Genomic DNA, 19,618 nt, shown 5'->3' with positions numbered 1-19,618 from the left:
TAGCAGGCCGCTCACGATCAGTCCATTCAGCTAAAGTAGTAAAAAATAACCACATATCAGAATCCTTACAAGCTAAATCTTCTTCGACATACTTACAAAATCAGCGTTAGTAACGGAAACACAAGTAGCCTGCTTCGTTGTTTTGTAGGTTTGTTAGGAGGCACTGACCCCGTGAAACATCTGATCAGAACTTCCAATGGACTGTAACGCATTAGTGGCATTTTGTGTATTCCCTGTTGTATTCTCTGTTGTACTTCCTGTTGTATTCTCTGTTGTACTTCCTGTTGTATTCTCTGTTGTACTCCCTGTTGTATTCTCTGTTGTACTTCCTGTTGTATTCTCTGTTGTACTTCCTGTTGTATTCTCTGTTTTACTTCCTGTTGTATTCTCTGTTGTACTTCCTGTTGTATTCTCTGTTGTACTTCATGGTATACTCTCTGTTGTACTTCCTGTTGTATTCTCTGTTCTATTCTCTGTTGTACTTCCTGTTGTATTCTCTGTTGTACTTCCTGTTCTATTCTCTGTTGTACTCCCTGTTGTATTATCTGTTGTACTCTCTGTTGTATGTTGTACTCCCTGTTGTACTTCCTGTTATACTTCCTGTTGTATTCTCTGTTGTACTTCCTGTTGTATGTTGTACTCCCTGGTGTACTCCCTGTTGTATTCTCTGTTGTACTCTCTGTTGTACTCCCTGTTGTACTTCCTGTTGTATTTGAAGGTATGGTGTTCAGTGTAATATTCTATTTTACTCTCTGTCATGGCCATCTGATTTTGTTCGTTAGGTGAATATGTTTTGTGTGGTTGTGTGTCAATGCTGTGGTGTTAACTGGTTATTTTCTCTCTCTCTCTCTCTCTCTCTCTCTCTCTCTCTCTCTCTCTCTCTCTCTCTCTCTCTCTCTCTCTGTGTTCTTTTTGAAGCTATTCTGTATAGTACTGTTTAAGGTAGTTAACTAACAGGGTTTGTCTCTAAGGTACATGTGTTGTTGCCTCTCTCTGTAGGGGGGCTGTGCTACTGACCTCTACAGGCATCCTCAGCTGGACATGGACATAGATTCGGTGAAGGCCATCTACGCTGACACGGCTGTCTCCGTCAGGTACGACAAGTTACATAGAAACCTTGGCATTGCTTCACTTACTGACAGAGATAGTAGGATGTGGTTTGAGTTATGTTATCGTTTCACACGTATGGAAAAAGTATGAAAGAGTACGAAAATACACAGATGTCTGGATAAGAACGTCTGCTAAATGACCAGAGTGTAAATTACTCATGACCTTCTTCCTGTCTTCTTTTTCCTCCTCTCCAGAGAGCATGGGTCCATTGACGATGTGGACGTTGACATGCTAATCAATGTCAGCTTCCTGGATGTGAGTCGACTACACTACTCACCATGATCATGATATGCATCACATACAAGTATATATTTTAAGTTCTATATATAGATGTCCCTGGGGATCTTCCCTTGTTGATGTCCCTGGGGATCTTCCCATGTTGTCTAGGATGTCCCTGGGGATCTTCCCATGTTGATGTCCCTGGGGATCTTCCCTTGTTAATGTCCCTGGGGATCTTCCCATGTTGTCTAGGATGTCTCTGGGGATCTTCCCATGTTGATGTCCCTGGGGATCTTCCCTTGTTGATGTCCCTGGGGATCTTCTCATGTTGTCTAGGATGTCCCTGGGGATCTTCTCATGTTGTCTAGGATGTCCCTGGGGATCTTCCCATGTTGATGTCCCTGGGGATTTTCCCATGTTGATGTCCCTGGGGATCTTCCCTTGTTGATGTCCCTGGGGAGCTTCTCATGTTGTCTAGGATGTCCCTGGGGATCTTCCCTTGTTGATGTCCTTGGGGATCTTCTCATGTTGTCTAGGATGTCCCTGGGGATCTTCTCATGTTGATGTCCCTGGGGATCTTCTCATGTTGTCTAGGATGTCCCTGGGGATCTTCCCATGTTGATGTCCCTGGGGATTTTCCCATGTTGATGTCCCTGGGGAGCTTCTCATGTTGTCTAGGATGTCCCTGGGGATCTTCCCTTGTTGATGTCCCTGGGGATCTTCTCATGTTGTCTAGGATGTCCCTGGGGATCTTCCCATGTTGATGTCCCTGGGGATTTTCCCATGTTGATGTCCCTGGGGATCTTCCCTTGTTGATGTCCCTGGGGATCTTCTCATGTTGATGTCCCTGGGGATCTTCCCTTGTTGATGTCCCTGGGGATCTTCTCATGTTGATGTCCCTGGGGATCTTCTCATGTTGATGTCCCTGGGGATCTTCCCTTGTTGATGTCCTTGGGGATCTTCTCATGTTGTCTAGGATGTCCCTGGGGATCTTCTCATGTTGATGTCTCTGGGGATCTTCTCATGTTGTCTAGGATGTCCCTGGGGATCTTCCCATGTTGATGTCCCTGGGGATTTTCCCATGTTGATGTCCCTGGGGATCTTCCCTTGTTGATGTCCCTGGGGATCTTCTCATGTTGATGTCCCTGGGGATCTTCCCTTGTTGATGTCCCTGGGGATCTTCTCATGTTGATGTCCCTGGGGATCTTCTCATGTTGATGTCCCTGGGGATCTTCCCTTGTTGATGTCCTTGGGGATCTTCTCATGTTGTCTAGGATGTCCCTGGGGATCTTCTCATGTTGATGTCTCTGGGGATCTTCTCATGTTGTCTAGGATGTCCCTGGGGATATTCCCATGTTGATGTCCCTGGGGATCTTCCCTTGTTGATGTCCCTGGGGATCTTCCCTTGTTGATGTCCCTGGGGATCTTCTCATGTTGATGTCCCTGGGGATCTTCTCATGTTGATGTCCCTGGGGATCTTCTCATGTTGTCTAGGATGTCCCTGGGGATCTTCTCATGTTGTCTAGGATGTCCCTGGGGATCTTCCCATGTTGTCTAGGATGTCCCTGGGGGATCTTCCCATGTTGTCTAGGATGTCTCTGGGGATCCTCCCATGTTGTCTAGGATGTCCCTGGGGGATTTTCCCATGTTGATGTCCCTGGGGGATCTTCTCATGTTGTCTAGGATGTCCCTGGGGGATCTTCCCATGTTGATGTCCCTGGGGGATCTTCTCATGTTGTCTAGGATGTCCCTGGGGATCTTCTCATGTTGTCTAGGATGTCCCTGGGGATCTTCTCATGTTGTCTAGGATGTCCCTGGGGATCTTCTCATGTTGTCTAGGATGTCCCTGGGGATCTTCTCATGTTGTCTAGGATGTCCCTGGGGATCTTCTCATGTTGTCTAGGATGTCCCTGGGGATCTTCCCATGTTTCTGACACAGTTTCCTGTCTTGTCTCCAGGATGAAGTAGCCAGGGCCTGGAAGATCATCCCAACAGAGCCTATTATTGTCCGGCTGCGCTTCTCACTGTCCCAATACCTGAATGGACCAGCACCCTCTGTGGAGGTCTTCCAACCGTCTAACAGAGAAGGATTCAGCCTGGGACTACAGCTGCAGAAGTGAGCATCATAAGACTCCCCCTCTGACTATAGACCTAGAGTTCTATTCTATTCTAGTCTAGTCTAGTCTAGTCTAGTTTAGTCTAGTCTAGTTTAGTCTAGTCTAGTCTAGTCTAGTCTAGTCTAGTCTAGATTAGTCTAGTCTAGATTAGTCTAGTTTAAATTAGTCTAGTCTAGATTAGGTTAGTCTAGTCTAGTCTAATTTAGTCTAGACTAGATTAGTCTAGTCTAGTTTAGATTAGTCTAGTCTAGATTAGTCTAGTCTAGTTTAGAATAGTCTAGTTTAGTCTAGACTAGATTAGTCTAGTTTAGTCTAGATTAGTCTAGTCTAGTCTAGATTAGTCTAGTCTAGTTTAGATTAGCTTTGTTTAGCTTAGTCTATATTTCACCAACACAGTAGAAGTGTAATTTTCTGCTCAAACCATTCACTAGAAAACATTATAACTAAGCTATGATACGTGCTATAATATCTGTCTGGAAGGACTATTGTTGGTACATTTAGGCAGGGCTACCCCCCCTCCCCCATTATACATGCTATAATATCTGTCTGGAAGGACTATTGTTGGTACATTTAGGCAGGGCTACCCTCCCCCCCCCCCTCCCCCATTATACATGCTATAATATCTGTCTGGAAGGACTATTGTTGGTACATTTAGGCAGGGCTACCCTCCCCCCTCCCCCCTCCCCCATTATACATGCTATAATATCTGTCTGGAAGGACTATTGTTGGTACATTTAGGCAGGGCTACCCCCCTCCCCATTATACGTGCTATAATATCTGTCTGGAAGGACTATTGTTGGTACATTTAGGCAGGGCTACCCTCCCCCCCCCCCTCCCCTCCCCCATTATACATGCTATAATATCTGTCTGGAAGGACTATTGTTGGTACATTTAGGCAGGGCTGTCTGGAAGGATATTACCCCCCCCCCACACTCTGCTACATAGGTTTTAATATTAAAACTACTAAGAATGTGAAAAGATACATCTTTGGAGGCAATGGGGTGGACAGAACAAAAAGCAAAGCAATGGACGTGAGTGATGACATCTCTATCTCTCTCTCTCTCTCCTTCTTCCTCCTCCTCCTCCTCTTCCTCCTCCTCCTCCTCCTCCTCTCTCTCTCTCTCTCCCTCCTCCTCCTCCTCCTCCTCCTCTCCTCTCTCTCTCTCTCTCTCTCTCTCTCTCTTCCTTCCTCCTCCTCCTCCTCCTCCCTCTCTCTCTCTCTCCTCTCTCTCCCTCTCCTCCTCCTCCTCCTCTCTCTCCTCTCCTCTCTCCTCTCCTCCTCCTCCTCCTCCTCCTCTCTCCTCTCTCCTCTCCTCCTCCTCCTCCTCCTCCTCCTCCTCCTCCTCCTCCTCCTCCTCCTCCTCCTCCTCCTCCTCCTCCTCCTCCTCCTCCTCCTCCTCCTCCTCCTCCTCCTCCTCCTCCTCCTCTCCTCCTCCTCTCTCTCTCTCTCTCCTCTTCCTCCTCCTCCTCCTCCTCCTCCTCCTCTCTCTCTCTCCTCCTCCTCCTCCTCCTCCTCCTCCTCCTCCTCTCCTCCTCTCTCCTCCTCCTCCTCCTCCTCCTCCTCCTCCTCCTCCTCCTCCTCCTCCTCTCTCTCTCTCTCTCAGGGTCATCTCTAGCTTTGTGTCCCAGCAGTGGAAGTACCTGAGTAATGAAACCCTCACGGCCCAACAGAAGACCAGACACACTTGGTTCACACCTGGAGGAACCATCAAGAGGTTCAGGGCTGGACTCAGCATCCTCTCGCCCATGTCCAAGTACACAGCTGCAGTCCACACTCAGCCTCAGTGCACTTCTGTATCATTAGCCCAGTGGTATATTCTGAATAGGTTTAAGCAATATGGCATCAATTCCACCCAACCTATTAGAAGGCAAGGTGAAGGAATTACCAAATTTCACAAACCTATCAAATCGTCAGATATACAAGAGTGGTTAATGTTAGGGCTAAGGGTTGTTTCTCCAAAGGCTTGTAGTTTCATGGATCTTTCGTTCTCAGTGTCATCGCATTCTCTGCTCCCTTCCCTGTGTGACCCAGGTCCAGTGGCCAAGAGCATGTTCTGAAGGTGAAGATGATTGGACCGGAGCTGAAAGTGAATCGCCTTATGAATCGGACAATGGCTTACACCATCAAGAACACCAGAGGAGAACTCCTCACGTACACAACTAATGGCAAGGTATGGCCAGGAACTATCATCAGCTATCCTCAACTACCTACCTAGTATGGCCAGGACCTATCATCAGCTATCCTCAACTACCTACCTAGTATGGCCAGGACCTATCATCAGCTATCCTCAACTACCTACCTAGTATGGCCAGGACCTATCATCAGCTATCCTCAACTACCTACCTAGTATGGCCAGGACCTATCATCAGCTATCCTCAACTACCTACCTAGTATGGCCAGGACCTATCATCAGCTATCCTCAACTACCTACCTAGTATGGCCAGGACCTATCATCAGCTAGGTAGGACCTTTTTTGGTTCCATGTGGCACCCTTTTAAGTTCCATGTAGAACCCTCTGTTGAAACTAAAAGCGTTCTGGAACCAAAAAGGGTTCTTCTAAGGGTTCTCCTATTGGGACAGCTGGTTCTAGATAGCATATTTTTTTCTGAGTGCAGGTCTCATTAATGCCATGTTAGCCTGGTTTCTGTACTCCTATGATTGCTGTGGCAACAAAACACAAATAAATACAGAACCGAGCTAATGCCATATATGGTTACTAAAATGCTTGAAATTGTTGTAACTTATTTGTGTGTTTGCTCATTCAAATTAGCCATCTTCAGTGTCCACATTATTTTCATCATGTTTTGGTTTCTATCCATCCCATGTGACATCACGTCCTGTTTTCTCTCCTCAGAGGGTGGCGGTGTCTGCTGTCAAGTCTCCGGCTCACATCACAACTAAACAGCTGGTTGAGCTGCTGTTCTCATCCCAAGCCTTTATTCAGTGCAAGTCAGCCCCCACCCTGCAACATGGGTTCTTAGTACAGGTAAGGACCAATACTTTTTCTCTAACTGACATAATATGCAATTCTTCCTGAACCGTCAGCAAATTTAGTGATTGATGTAATGGGCTCTTGTTGAAACTTTGTTGAGAGCATTTATACAGTATTCATGTTAATCTCAGGTTTTAAACAGTATCCAGGTTCATCTCAGGTTTTATACAGTATTCAGGGTAATCTCATGTTTTATACAGTATTCAGGTTAATCTCATGTTTTATACAGTATTCAGGTTAATCTCAGGTTTGATACAGTATCCAGATTAGTTTTATACAGTATTCAGGTTAATCTCATGTTTTGTACAGTATTCAGGTTCATCTCAGGTTTTAAACAGTATCCAGGTTCATCTCAGGTTTTATACAGTATTCAGGTTAATCTCATGTTTTATACAGTATTCAGGTTAATCTCAGGTTTGATACAGTATTCAGGTTAATCTCATGTTTTATACAGTATTCAGGTTAATCTCAGGTTTGATACAGTATTCAGGTTCATCTCAGGTTTTAAACAGTATCCAGGTTCATCTCAGGTTTTAAACAGTATCCAGGTTCATCTCAGGTTTTATACAGTATTCAGGTTAATCTCATGTTTTATACAGTATTCAGGTTAATCTCAGGTTTTATACAGTATTCAGGTTCATCTCAGGTTTGATACAGTATCCAGATTAGTTTTATACAGTATTCAGGTTAATCTCAGGTTTTACAGTATCCAGATTAATCTCAGGTTTTATACAGTATTCAGGTTAATCTCAGGTTTGATACAGTATCCAGATTAGTTTTATACAGTATTCAGGTTAATCTCAGGTTTGATACAGTATCCAGATTAGTTTTATACAGTATTCAGTTTAATCTCATGTTTTATACAGTATCCAGGTTCATCTCAGGTTTTAAACAGTATTCAGGTTAATCTCAGGTTTTATACAGTATTCAGGTTAATCTCAGGTTTGATACAGTATCCAGATTAGTTTTATACAGTATTCAGGTTAATCTCAGGTTTTAAACAGTATCCAGGTTAATCTCATGTTTTATACAGTATTCAGGTTAATCTCAGGTTTTATACAGTATCCAGGTTAATCTCAGTTTTATACAGTATTCAGGTTAATCTCAGGTTTTGTACAGTATTCAGGTTCATCTCAGGTTTTAAACAGTATCCAGGTTCATCTCAGGTTTTATACAGTATTCAGGTTAATCTCATGTTTTATACAGTATTCAGGTTAATCTCAGGTTTGATACAGTATTCAGGTTAATCTCATGTTTTATACAGTATTCAGGTTAATCTCAGGTTTGATACAGTATTCAGGTTCATCTCAGGTTTTAAACAGTATCCAGGTTCATCTCAGGTTTTAAACAGTATCCAGGTTCATCTCAGGTTTTATACAGTATTCAGGTTAATCTCATGTTTTATACAGTATTCAGGTTAATCTCAGGTTTTATACAGTATTCAGGTTAATCTCAGGTTTGATACAGTATCCAGATTAGTTTTATACAGTATTCAGGTTAATCTCAGGTTTGATACAGTATCCAGATTAATCTCAGGTTTTATACAGTATTCAGGTTAATCTCAGGTTTTACAGTATCCAGTAGTTTTATACAGTATTCAGGTTAATCTCAGGTTTGATACAGTATCCAGATTAGTTTTATACAGTATTCAGTTTAATCTCATGTTTTATACAGTATCCAGGTTCATCTCAGGTTTTAAACAGTATTCAGGTTAATCTCAGGTTTTATACAGTATTCAGGTTAATCTCAGGTTTGATACAGTATCCAGATTAGTTTTATACAGTATTCGGGTTAATCTCAGGTTTTAAACAGTATCCAGGTTAATCTCATGTTTTATACAGTATTCAGGTTCATCTCAGGTTTTAAACAGTATCCAGGTTAATCTCATGTTTTATACAGTATTCAGGTTAATCTCAGGTTTTGTACAGTATTCAGGTTCATCTCAGGTTTTAAACAGTATCCAGGTTCATCTCAGGTTTTATACAGTATTCAGGTTAATCTCATGTTTTATACAGTATTCAGGTTAATCTCAGGTTTGATACAGTATTCAGGTTAATCTCATGTTTTATACAGTATTCAGGTTAATCTCAGGTTTGATACAGTATTCAGGTTCATCTCAGGTTTTAAACAGTATCCAGGTTCATCTCAGGTTTTAAACAGTATCCAGGTTCATCTCAGGTTTTATACAGTATTCAGGTTAATCTCATGTTTTATACAGTATTCAGGTTAATCTCAGGTTTTATACAGTATTCAGGTTAATCTCAGGTTTGATACAGTATCCAGATTAGTTTTATACAGTATTCAGGTTAATCTCAGGTTTGATACAGTATCCAGATTAATCTCAGGTTTTATACAGTATTCAGGTTAATCTCAGGTTTGATACAGTATCCAGATTAGTTTTATACAGTATTCAGGTTAATCTCAGGTTTGATACAGTATCCAGATTAGTTTTATACAGTATTCAGTTTAATCTCATGTTTTATACAGTATCCAGGTTCATCTCAGGTTTTAAACAGTATTCAGGTTAATCTCAGGTTTTATACAGTATTCAGGTTAATCTCAGGTTTGATACAGTATCCAGATGAGTTTTATACAGTATTCAGGTTAATCTCAGGTTTGATACAGTATCCAGATTAGTTTTATACAGTATTCAGGTTAATCTCATGTTTTGTACAGTATTCAGGTTCATCTCAGGTTTTAAACAGTATCCAGGTTCATCTCAGGTTTTATACAGTATTCAGGTTAATCTCATGTTTTATACAGTATTCAGGTTAATCTCAGGTTTGATACAGTATTCAGGTTAATCTCATGTTTTATACAGTATTCAGGTTAATCTCAGGTTTGATACAGTATTCAGGTTCATCTCAGGTTTTAAACAGTATCCAGGTTCATCTCAGGTTTTAAACAGTATCCAGGTTCATCTCAGGTTTTATACAGTATTCAGGTTAATCTCTGCAGTGTTTTATACAGTATTCAGGTTAATCTCAGGTTTTATACAGTATTCAGGTTAATCTCAGGTTTGATACAGCCAGATTAGTTTTATACAGTATTCAGGTTAATCTCAGGTTTGATACTCCAGATTAATCTCAGGTTTTATACAGTATTCAGGTTAATCCAGGTTTGATACAGTATCCAGATTAGTTTTATACAGTATTCAGGTTAATCTCAGGTTTGATACAGTATCCAGATTGTTTACAGTATTCAGTTTAATCTCATGTTTTATAGAGTATCCAGGTTCATCTCAGGTTTTAAACAGTATTCAGGTTAATCTCAGGTTTTATACAGTATTCAGGTTAACAGGTTTGATACAGTATCCAGATTAGTTTTATACAGTATTCGGGTTAATCTCAGGTTTTAAACAGTATGTTAATCTCATGTTTTATACAGTATTCAGGTTCATCTCAGGTTTTAAACAGTATCCAGGTTAATCTCATGTTTTATACAGTATTCAGGTTAATCTCAGGTTTTGTACAGTATTCAGGTTCATCTCAGGTTTTAAACAGTATCCAGGTTCATCTCAGGTTTTATACAGTATTCAGGTTAATCTCATGCAGTATTCAGGTTAATCTCAGGTTTGATACAGTATTCAGGTTAATCTCATGTTTTATACAGTATTCAGGTTAATCTCAGGTTTGATACAGTATTCAGGTTCATCTCAGGTTTTAAACAGTATCCAGGTTCATCTCAGGTTTTAAACAGTATCCAGGTTCATCTCAGGTTTTATACAGTATTCAGGTTAATCTCATGTTTTATACAGTATTCAGGTTAATCTCAGGTTTTATACAGTATTCAGGTTAATCTCAGGTTTGATACAGTATCCAGATTAGTTTTATACAGTATTCAGGTTAATCTCAGGTTTGATACAGTATCCAGATTAATCTCAGGTTTTATACAGTATTCAGGTTAATCTCAGGTTTGATACAGTATCCAGATTAGTTTTATACAGTATTCAGGTTAATCTCAGGTTTGATACAGTATCCAGATTAGTTTTATACAGTATTCAGTTTAATCTCATGTTTTATACAGTATCCAGGTTCATCTCAGGTTTTAAACAGTATTCAGGTTAATCTCAGGTTTTATACAGTATTCAGGTTAATCTCAGGTTTGATACAGTATCCAGATTAGTTTTATACAGTATTCGGGTTAATCTCAGGTTTTAAACAGTATCCAGGTTAATCTCATGTTTTATACAGTATTCAGGTTCATCTCAGGTTTTAAACAGTATCCAGGTTAATCTCATGTTTTATACAGTATTCAGGTTAATCTCAGGTTTTATACAGTATTCAGGTTAATATCAGGTTTGATACAGTATCCAGATTAGTTTTATACAGTATTCAGGTTAATCTCATGTTTTATACAGTATTCGGGTTAATCTCAGGTTTTAAACAGCATCCAGGTTAATCTCATGTTGCCAGACGGCAAAACAAAACCTTGTACGGCTTGTGAGGCAAGGCAATTTTTCAGTTTTCAGATGTGTTTACTGAGGCAGAAATATAACCACAGTAACTGGGGATATTATCATTTCCTCATCTGCTATAGTAATGCGTCATAAAATTGACTGATTCCTTTCTGTGTGGATTGTAGGTAATGAAATACGCAGAACAGAGAATCCCCACTCTGAATGAATACTGTGTGGTCTGTGACGAACGACACATCTTTCAATACGCCTCTATGTTGAAGGTATGCTCTCTTAAAATGTCTGTTATTTAGTCCGGATAATTCTGAGACATTATTGGGGGACAATACATGCTTACTACAACCACATAACAAGGAATTATACATGCAGTATATATAAGTAAAGTGAATTCAAATATTCTGTTCCAATTTGTAAGTCGCTCTGGATAAGAGCGTCTGCTAAATGACTTAAATGTAAATGTAAATGTAACTGGATGGCTTTACTACAGAAATATAGTAGATACTATAATAGTTGGATTTTATCTGAGTGTTTACAGCCTGCAGTGTGTAGCAGGGAACTGTGTGTGTTTACAGCCTGCAGTGTGTAGCAGGGAACTGTGTGTGTTTACAGCCTGCAGTGTGTAGCAGGGAACTGTGTGTGTTTACAGCCTGCAGTGTGTAGCAGGGAACTGTGCGTGTTTTCTTTCTACACCTTGGGAGTGATGGCAGGAGCTGCAGAGGAGGTGTCGAATGGAGCAGAGGTAAGACAAATACACACACACACACACACACACACACACACACACACACACACACACACACACACACACACACACACACACACACACACACACACACACACACACACACACACACATCAGTGATTATAACTACCGTACTGGGTTTTGACCTCCAGGTAGTGGACTTGTTGGTAGCCATGTGCCGGGCAGCTCTGGAGTCCTCCCGGAAGAGCATCATCTTCGAGCCATACCCCTCTGTGGTCGACCCATTCAACCCCAAGTCTCTGGCCTTCAGTCCCAAGGTACTGAGGTCGACCCCATACAACCCCAAGTCTCTGGCCTTCAGTCCCAAGGTACTGAGGTAGACCCCATACATCCCCAAGTCTCTGGCCTTCAGTCCCAAGGTACTGAGGTAGACCCCATACAACCCCAAGTCTCTGGCCTTCAGTCCCAAGGTATTGAGCTCGACCCATAAAACCCCAAGTCTCTGGCCTTCAGTCCCAAGGTACTGAGGTAGACCCCATACAACCCCAAGTCTCTGGCCTTCAGTCCCAAGGTACTGAGGTAGACCCCATACAACCCCAAGTCTCTGGCCTTCAGTCCCAAGGTATTGAGGTCGACCCATACAACCCCAAGTCTCTGGCCTTCAGTCCCAAGGTACTGGACTAGCACACTGTTCAGGCCACATGACCTCATCATCTCACTGCAGACCTGGCTGATAAATCAGACTTTACAGTGGTATGAGACCTGGCTGATAAATCAGACTTTACAGTGGTATGAGACCTGGCTGATAAATCACACTTTACAGTGGTATGAGACCTGGCTGATAAATCAGACTTTACAGTGGTATGAGACCTGGCTGATAAATCAGACTTTACAGTGGTGTGAGACCTGGCTGATAAATCAGACTTTACAGTGGTGTGAGACCTGGCTGATGAAGCAGACTTTAAAGTGGTGTGAGACCTGGCTGATAAATCAGACTTTACAGTGGTGTGAGACCTGGCTGATGAATCAGACTTTACAGTGGTATGAGACCTGGCTGATAAATCAGACTTTACAGTGGTGTGAGACCTGGTTGATGAATCAGACTTTACAGTGGTGTGAGACCTGGCTGATGAATCAGACTTTATAGTACTCACAGAATGTCTGACCATTAAAAGTATCTCTTACAGGTCTTCCTTTTTACTGAAACTAACCTGTATAACGTGTTTTCATCTGTCACAGAAGAAGAGCTACGATCGACTGCAGAAAGCTCTGGACAGCATCATGACCATCAGGGAGATGACCCAGGTGACTAACGCAACCAATGAAATCACACATTCAAACGTGTTCAAATGTCTCTTCATCTACCGACTCATTCACTTTACTACGTATGATCACAAACTGTTTTTCAGGGTCCGTATTCATCAATCAAGAAACAGATGGACACCATAGATCCTCTTGCTCACCCTCTGCTTCACTGGATCACATCAAGCAACAGATCGCATATTGTCAAGCTCCCGCTGAACAGGGTACGCTGGGGCAATACCGCTGTTCATTCACTTCCTGGAGGTAGCAGCTGATAATATGTGGAAGACAGTGGTAAAAAAAAAAAAAAAAAAAAGGCTGCCAGTGCCTAGTTTTTTTTGTAATCAGTGGTTCTCAACTTTTTGGGGGTGTGTACCCAGGGGCGCAACTTTGATTTTAGAAGTGAGGGGGACATAACTTTAAAAATATATATATATATATTTTTTATCCAATCGGATAAACACTCCAAACAGCCTACCCGACTGCTCGGAGGTGTCCGCATGGTCCTAAAGCACACCGATGCCTTGTTTTGTATCACATTCCAATTATAAAACTGGGGGGGGACAAAAAATGCAATTTCAGAATGTTGGGTGGGGGGGGACATGTCCCCAGTGAAAGTTGCTCCCCTGACTGTTCTCCAGTCACATTTTGTTCTGCTCAAAGTGTCAGCCACATGTCCAGCTTCATCCTTATTACATTTACATTTACATTTAAGTCATTTAGCAGACGCTCTTATCCAGAGCGACTTACAAATTATACACCGGACATTCTCTCGTGCGTTTTTCTTTTCCCTAATTATTTTCATTCCGCCTCCTACATAGCAACTGAAGTTCATGCACACTCCACATCAGTTCCTGTTGACCAGTAGCCCTCCTGCTAAAGAAGCACGCTTCCGGGTCGCTAGGAAACTATATGGCAGCACCTTCGCATTCCAGTAAGTCTCTCACTCACACATACACACGCCATTTTATAGTCACTCGAACATCTCTGACATTCTGTTTCTCCAGTGGTTCCCACATAGAGAACTGGCATTCTATTCTGAGAAATGGACTTGTCAACGCCTCATGCACAAAACTGCAGGTATGTAACACTAAAAGTAACAAACGCATTCATTTCTAAAAATGTAATTTTAGATAATTGTACCAAGGGACGACAATTCTAGATCTCCTGTCTATCTTTTAAAACGTTACAAAAAATAAAATAAAAAAATAAGCTATTTTTCCTTCAACTCTGATAAAATGGTTACCTTCAGTTCACCCTTTGTTCAAATGTCCTTCAGTTCACCCTTAGTTCAAATGTCCTTCAGTTCAAATGTCCTTCAGTTCACCCTTTGTTCAAATGTCCTTCAGTTCACCCTTTGTTCAAATGTCCTTCAGTTCAAATGTCCTTCAGTACACCCTTTGTTCAAATGTCCTTCAGTTCAAATGTCCTTCAGTTCACCCTTTGTTCAAATGTCCTTCAGTTCAAATGTCCTTCAGTTCACCCTTTGTTCAAATGTCCTTCAGTTCACCCTTAGTTCAAATGTCCTTCAGTTCAAATGTCCTTCAGTTCACCCTTTGTTCAAATGTCCTTCAGTTCAAATGTCCTTCAGTTCACCCTTTGTTCAAATGTCCTTCAGTTCACCCTTTGTTCAAATGTCCTTCAGTACACCCTTTGTTCAAATGTCCTTCAGTTCAAATGTCCTTCAGTACACCCTTTGTTCAAATGTCCTTCAGTTCAAATGTCCTTCAGTTCACCCTTTGTTCAAATGTCCTTCAGTTCAAATGTCCTTCAGTTCACCCTTTGTTCAAATGTCCTTCAGTACACCCTTTGTTCAAATGTCCTTCAGTTCAAATGTCCTTCAGTACACCCTTTGTTCAAATGTCCTTCAGTTCAAATGTCCTTCAGTTCACCCTTTGTTCAAATGTCCTTCAGTTCACCCTTTGTTCAAATGTCCTTCAGTTCAAATGTCCTTCAGTTCAAATGTCCTTCAGTTCACCCTTTGTTCAAATGTCCTTCAGTTCACCCTTTGTTCAAATGTCCTTCAGTTCACCCTGTGTTCAAATGTCCTGTACAAGCTGCATGGTGCTGCGTACGGGAAGGGTATCTACCTGAGTCCTGTCTCTAGCGTCTCATATGGATACTCAGGAATGGGTAAAGGACAGCACCACGTGACCACCAAACAGGAGCTGGGCAAACGTTACAACCGTATCAACACCGTACAACAGGTACATCTGAAGACATTGACATACTGCACAACAAAACACACTACTGGAACAGAATTACAAACAGGCACATCTAAGTAAAGAAATGATTTTGTTCCAAGTTATATTGAATGTGTTTTTACAGTAAGTCTTTGTCCTTCCAGGAAAGACGGGGCCAGTCCAGGTTTCTTCAGAGCAGGAATTTAAACTGCATTGCACTTTGTGAAGGTACAGAAAACAATCCTTTCACCTTCCAGTACAACTTATCATCATGATATCAAAATAAACAGACATGACTGTCCTGCATTTGTAGCCTGAAGCTTATTTGATTGGTCTATGAATCAGGTTTTTCCCCAATAGTCTGTCGTGGAGCCCCCGGTCTATAAAATGTATAAAGCTGTCGATTGCCTTATAGATTGATTATCGTTTCCTCAGTGATAACATCAAAGGACCTTCAGAAACATGGGGACACGTGGGTGTGTCCAATATCTGACCACGTCTGTACACGATTCTTCTTTGTGTGAGCATGGAGCTTCAGTAAACTAAACACGAAAAGAAAAATTCACTGACCTTTCAATCCCCTTTCACTGAAACACAACACAGCTATTAGGACTACATACATCAGGGTTGTGTTTATTAGACACCAAATGAAAGAAAACAGACTGAAACAGGGAGCGACTACCATGGACTTGTCCAAAAACACATTTTCTGTTTAAAAATGTTTCGTGCCCTAATGAACACAACCCAAAATCTCTCTCTCTTTCTCTCTTTCTCTCTCTCTCTCTTTAGGTATGAGAACGGCCAGGTGGGAGATGCCGACATCAACACCCAGGACATAAGGATTGAGCAAGAGATAATACGGGCGATTGAGACTAAGCCTATCTGAGGAGGACATGTGAGACAGAGCTTTAAGTACAGTATGGCTGGAGACAGCTATATGTACAGTAGAGCTCTGGCCAGGGATACACAGCTATATGTAAAGTATAGATCTGGCAGGAGATACACAGCTATATGTACAGTGTGGGTCTGGCTGGGGATACACAGATGGACCCAGGGAGGATAGGGGACTCTTGCCATTTAAACACTACTGAAACACTACTACAATGCCGCAGAGCTGTGCTGCACTGGCCTGGTTACACATGGACCACATAGATCAGGTATCTGAATATCGTATGGACCAATGAGGTACTTTGAATATCGTATATGGTCCAATGGGGAACTTGGAACATCGTATGGACCAACCCTGAATATCACATGGACCAATGGGGAACTCTGAATATCATATGAACCAATGGGGAACTCTGAATATCATATGAAACGATGGGGAACTTGGAATATCATATGGACCAATGGGGAATTTGGAATATCGTATGGACCAATGGGGAACTTGGAACATCGTATGGACCAATGGGGAGACCTCAGAATATTGCATGGACCAATAGGGAGCTCCACACAGAAAGAAAGAAAGAAAGAAAGAAAGAAAGAAAGAAAGAAAGAAAGAAAGAAAGAAAGAAAGAAAGAAAGAAAGAAATGTGTCCTTACAAAAGGCAGTCACACAACTTCACATGGAGACCTGATCACTATTGACCTCCAAGGGAATGTCATATTTCATTGTCATTAGAGGCAACAGGATTTGCTATGTGACAGATGTGGAGGGATTTTCCCTTATGAATATTATAATGTGATTATAACACGATTAGGCTTTGCACATTGGTCATCATTGCAACTGCCTCTAAAAAAACAAAACAATGGATTTGACTTGCCTTTAAAACATATATCACAATACAGCGAACAGTGGTTTGTATCAGAACATGACTATTCTCGTGCAATACTTTTATAATCATTTCTTATGACCATATTTTTTGTATTAAAATTTGGCGGATTGTTTAACCACTACTTGTTAAATCAGTGAAAATCCATATACACTACCCAGTCTCTCTAACCTACGGACTGAACCATTTAATCACTACTCGGACCCAGTCTCTCTAACCTACGGACTGAACCATTTAATCACTACTCAGACCCAGTCTCTCTAACCTACGGACTGAACCATTTAATCACTACTCAGACCCAGTCTCTCTAACCTACGGACTGAACCATTTAATCACTACTCAGACCCAGTCTCTCTAACCTACGGACTGAACCATTTAATCACTACTCAGACCCAGTCTCTCTAACCTACGGACTGAACCATTTAATCACTACTCAGACCCAGTCTCTCTAACCTACGGACTGAACCATTTAATCACTACTCAGACCCAGTCTCTCTAACCTACGGACTGAACCATTTAATCACTACTCAGTCTCTCTCTAACCTACGGACTGAACCATTTAACCCAGACCCAGTCTCTCTAACCTACGGACTGTCTCTACGGACTGAACCTAACCTATGGACTGCACCATTTAATCACTACTCAGACCCAGTCTCTCTAACCTACGGACTGCACCATTTAATCACTACTCAGACCCAGTCTCTCTAACCTATGGACTGCACCATTTAATCACTACTCAGACCCAGTCTCTCTAACCTACGGACTGAACCATTTAATCACTACTCAGACCCAGTCTCTGTAACCTACGGACTGAACCATTTAATCACTACTCAGACCCAGTCTCTCTAACCTATGGACTGAACCATTTAATCACTACTCAGACCCAGTCTCTCTAACCTATGGACTGAACCATTTCAGTGCTCTGCCACAAGGTGGGGATGCTCAGCACTGCAGGCTGTCATGGAGATAGTGTACAGTACGTGCCATATACCAGGTGCTCCCATTTCACAGGACAGTGGAGTGTCATCAATGTCCACAAGGAGGAGATACAGACACGTAGTTAGCCGTGTGTGTGTGTGTGTGTGTGTGTGTGTGTGTGTGTGTGTGTGTGTGTGTGTGTGTGTGTGTGTGTGTGTGTGTGTGTGTGTGTGTATTCTGTGAGGAATAATTTCAGCATTATAACACTGTACCTTTTCCATATGAGGGCCACAGCAACTGCTTCATGTCAAATCACGCGAGTATTGCATACTATTGGATAAGGAAGCAGAACAATAGCTTGGCTATATTGTAGATAAAGGCATCAAATGGGTTATAAGTGGAGATATAACATCTATGAATTTTCTGGCTGTGCTATAGAACAGTGCCCTTAAAGGTGAAGTGATAACTGAACTAGAACAGTGCCCTTAAAGGTGAAGTGATAACTGAACTAGAACAGTGCCCTTAAAGGTGAAGTGATAGCTGAACTAGAACAGTGCCCTTAAAGGTGAAGTGATAGCTGAACTAGAACAGTGCCCTTAAAGGTGAAGTGATACCTGAACTAGAACAGTGCCCTTAAAGGTGAAGTGATAGCTGAACTAGAACAGTGCCCTTAAAGGTGAAGTGATAGCTGAACTAGAACAGTGCCCTTAAAGGTGAAGTGATAGCTGAACTAGAACAGTGCCCTTAAAGGTGAAGTGATAGCTGAACTAGAACAGTGCCCTTAAAGGTGAAGTGATACCTGAACTAGAACAGTGCCCTTAAAGGTGAAGTGATAGCTGAACTAGAACAGTGCCCTTAAAGGTGAAGTGATAGCTGAACTAGAACAGTGCCCTTAAAGGTGAAGTGATAACTGAACTAGAACAGTGCCCTTAAAGGTGAAGTGATAACTGAACTAGAACAGTGCCCTTAAAGGTGAAGTGATAACTGAACTAGAACAGTGCCCTTAAAGGTGAAGTGATATCTGAACTAGAACAGTGCCCTTAAAGGTGAAGTGATAGCTGAACTAGAACAGTGCCCTTAAAGGTGAAGTGATAGCTGAACTAGAACAGTGCCCTTAAAGGTGAAGCTGAATAGCTGAACTAGAACAGTGCCCTTAAAGGTGAAGTGATAGCTGAACTAGAACAGTGCCCTTAAAGGTGAAGTGATAGCTGAACTAGAACAGTGCCCTTAAAGGTGAAGTGATAGCTGAACTAGAACAGTGCCCTTAAAGGTGAAGTGATAGCTGAACTAGAACAGTGCCCTTAAAGGTGAAGTGATACCTGAACTAGAACAGTGCCCTTAAAGGTGAAGTGATAGCTGAACTAGAACAGTGCCCTTAAAGGTGAAGTGATAACTGAACTAGAACAGTGCCCTTAAAGGTGAAGTGATAGCTGATAGGTGAAGTGATAGCTGAACTAGAACAGTGCCCTTAAAGGTGAAGTGATAGCTGAACTAGAACAGTGCCCTTAAAGGTGAAGTGATAGCTGAACTAGAACAGTGCCCTTAAAGGTGAAGTGATAGCTGAACTAGAACAGTGCCCTTAAAGGTGAAGTGATACCTGAACTAGAACAGTGCCCTTAAAGGTGAAGTGATAGCTGAACTAGAACAGTGCCCTTAAAGGTGAAGTGATAGCTGAACTAGAACAGTGCCCTTAAAGAAGTGCTGAACTAGAACCTTAAAGGTGAAGTGATAGCTGAACTAGAACAGTGCCCTTAAAGGTGAAGTGATAGCTGAACTAGAACAGTGCCCTTAAAGGGTGAAGTAGAACAGTGCCCTTAAAGGTGAAAAGGAACTAGAACAGTGCCCTTAAAGGTGAATAGCTGAACTAGAACAGTGCCCTTAAAG

General features: G+C 41.9%; 1 protein-coding gene across 2 annotated transcripts; it reads left to right on the top strand.

The window, feature by feature from the left end:
* The first annotated feature begins 579 nt into the window (after positions 1-579).
* On the top strand, positions 580-17,332 carry LOC118358796 (protein mono-ADP-ribosyltransferase PARP6-like). Of its 2 annotated transcripts, XM_052480854.1 has the most exons (18): positions 580-718; positions 1,000-1,094; positions 1,305-1,365; positions 3,288-3,445; positions 5,051-5,200; positions 5,479-5,617; positions 6,302-6,433; positions 11,024-11,119; positions 11,503-11,595; positions 11,751-11,876; positions 12,799-12,864; positions 12,969-13,085; positions 13,683-13,795; positions 13,869-13,941; positions 14,919-15,068; positions 15,209-15,272; positions 15,480-15,564; positions 15,834-16,974. In XM_052480854.1, exons 1-18 carry the CDS (start codon positions 632-634, stop codon positions 15,928-15,930), a joined length of 1,902 nt encoding a protein of 633 aa, XP_052336814.1. In that variant the 5' UTR covers positions 580-631; the 3' UTR covers positions 15,931-16,974. The 2 variants fall into 2 exon arrangements, with proteins under 2 accessions (XP_052336814.1, XP_052336815.1); XM_052480855.1 differs by lacking the exon at positions 15,480-15,564 and having other exon boundaries at positions 15,834-17,332.
* Positions 17,333-19,618: the final 2,286 nt, after the last annotated feature.

The sequence above is a fragment of the Oncorhynchus keta genome, chromosome 26 (genome assembly GCF_023373465.1).
Source record: "Oncorhynchus keta strain PuntledgeMale-10-30-2019 chromosome 26, Oket_V2, whole genome shotgun sequence".
Classification (NCBI taxonomy): domain Eukaryota; kingdom Metazoa; phylum Chordata; class Actinopteri; order Salmoniformes; family Salmonidae; genus Oncorhynchus; species Oncorhynchus keta.
Note: the sequence above shows the minus strand (reverse complement) of the source record. Positions and strands in the feature narration are given on the sequence as shown.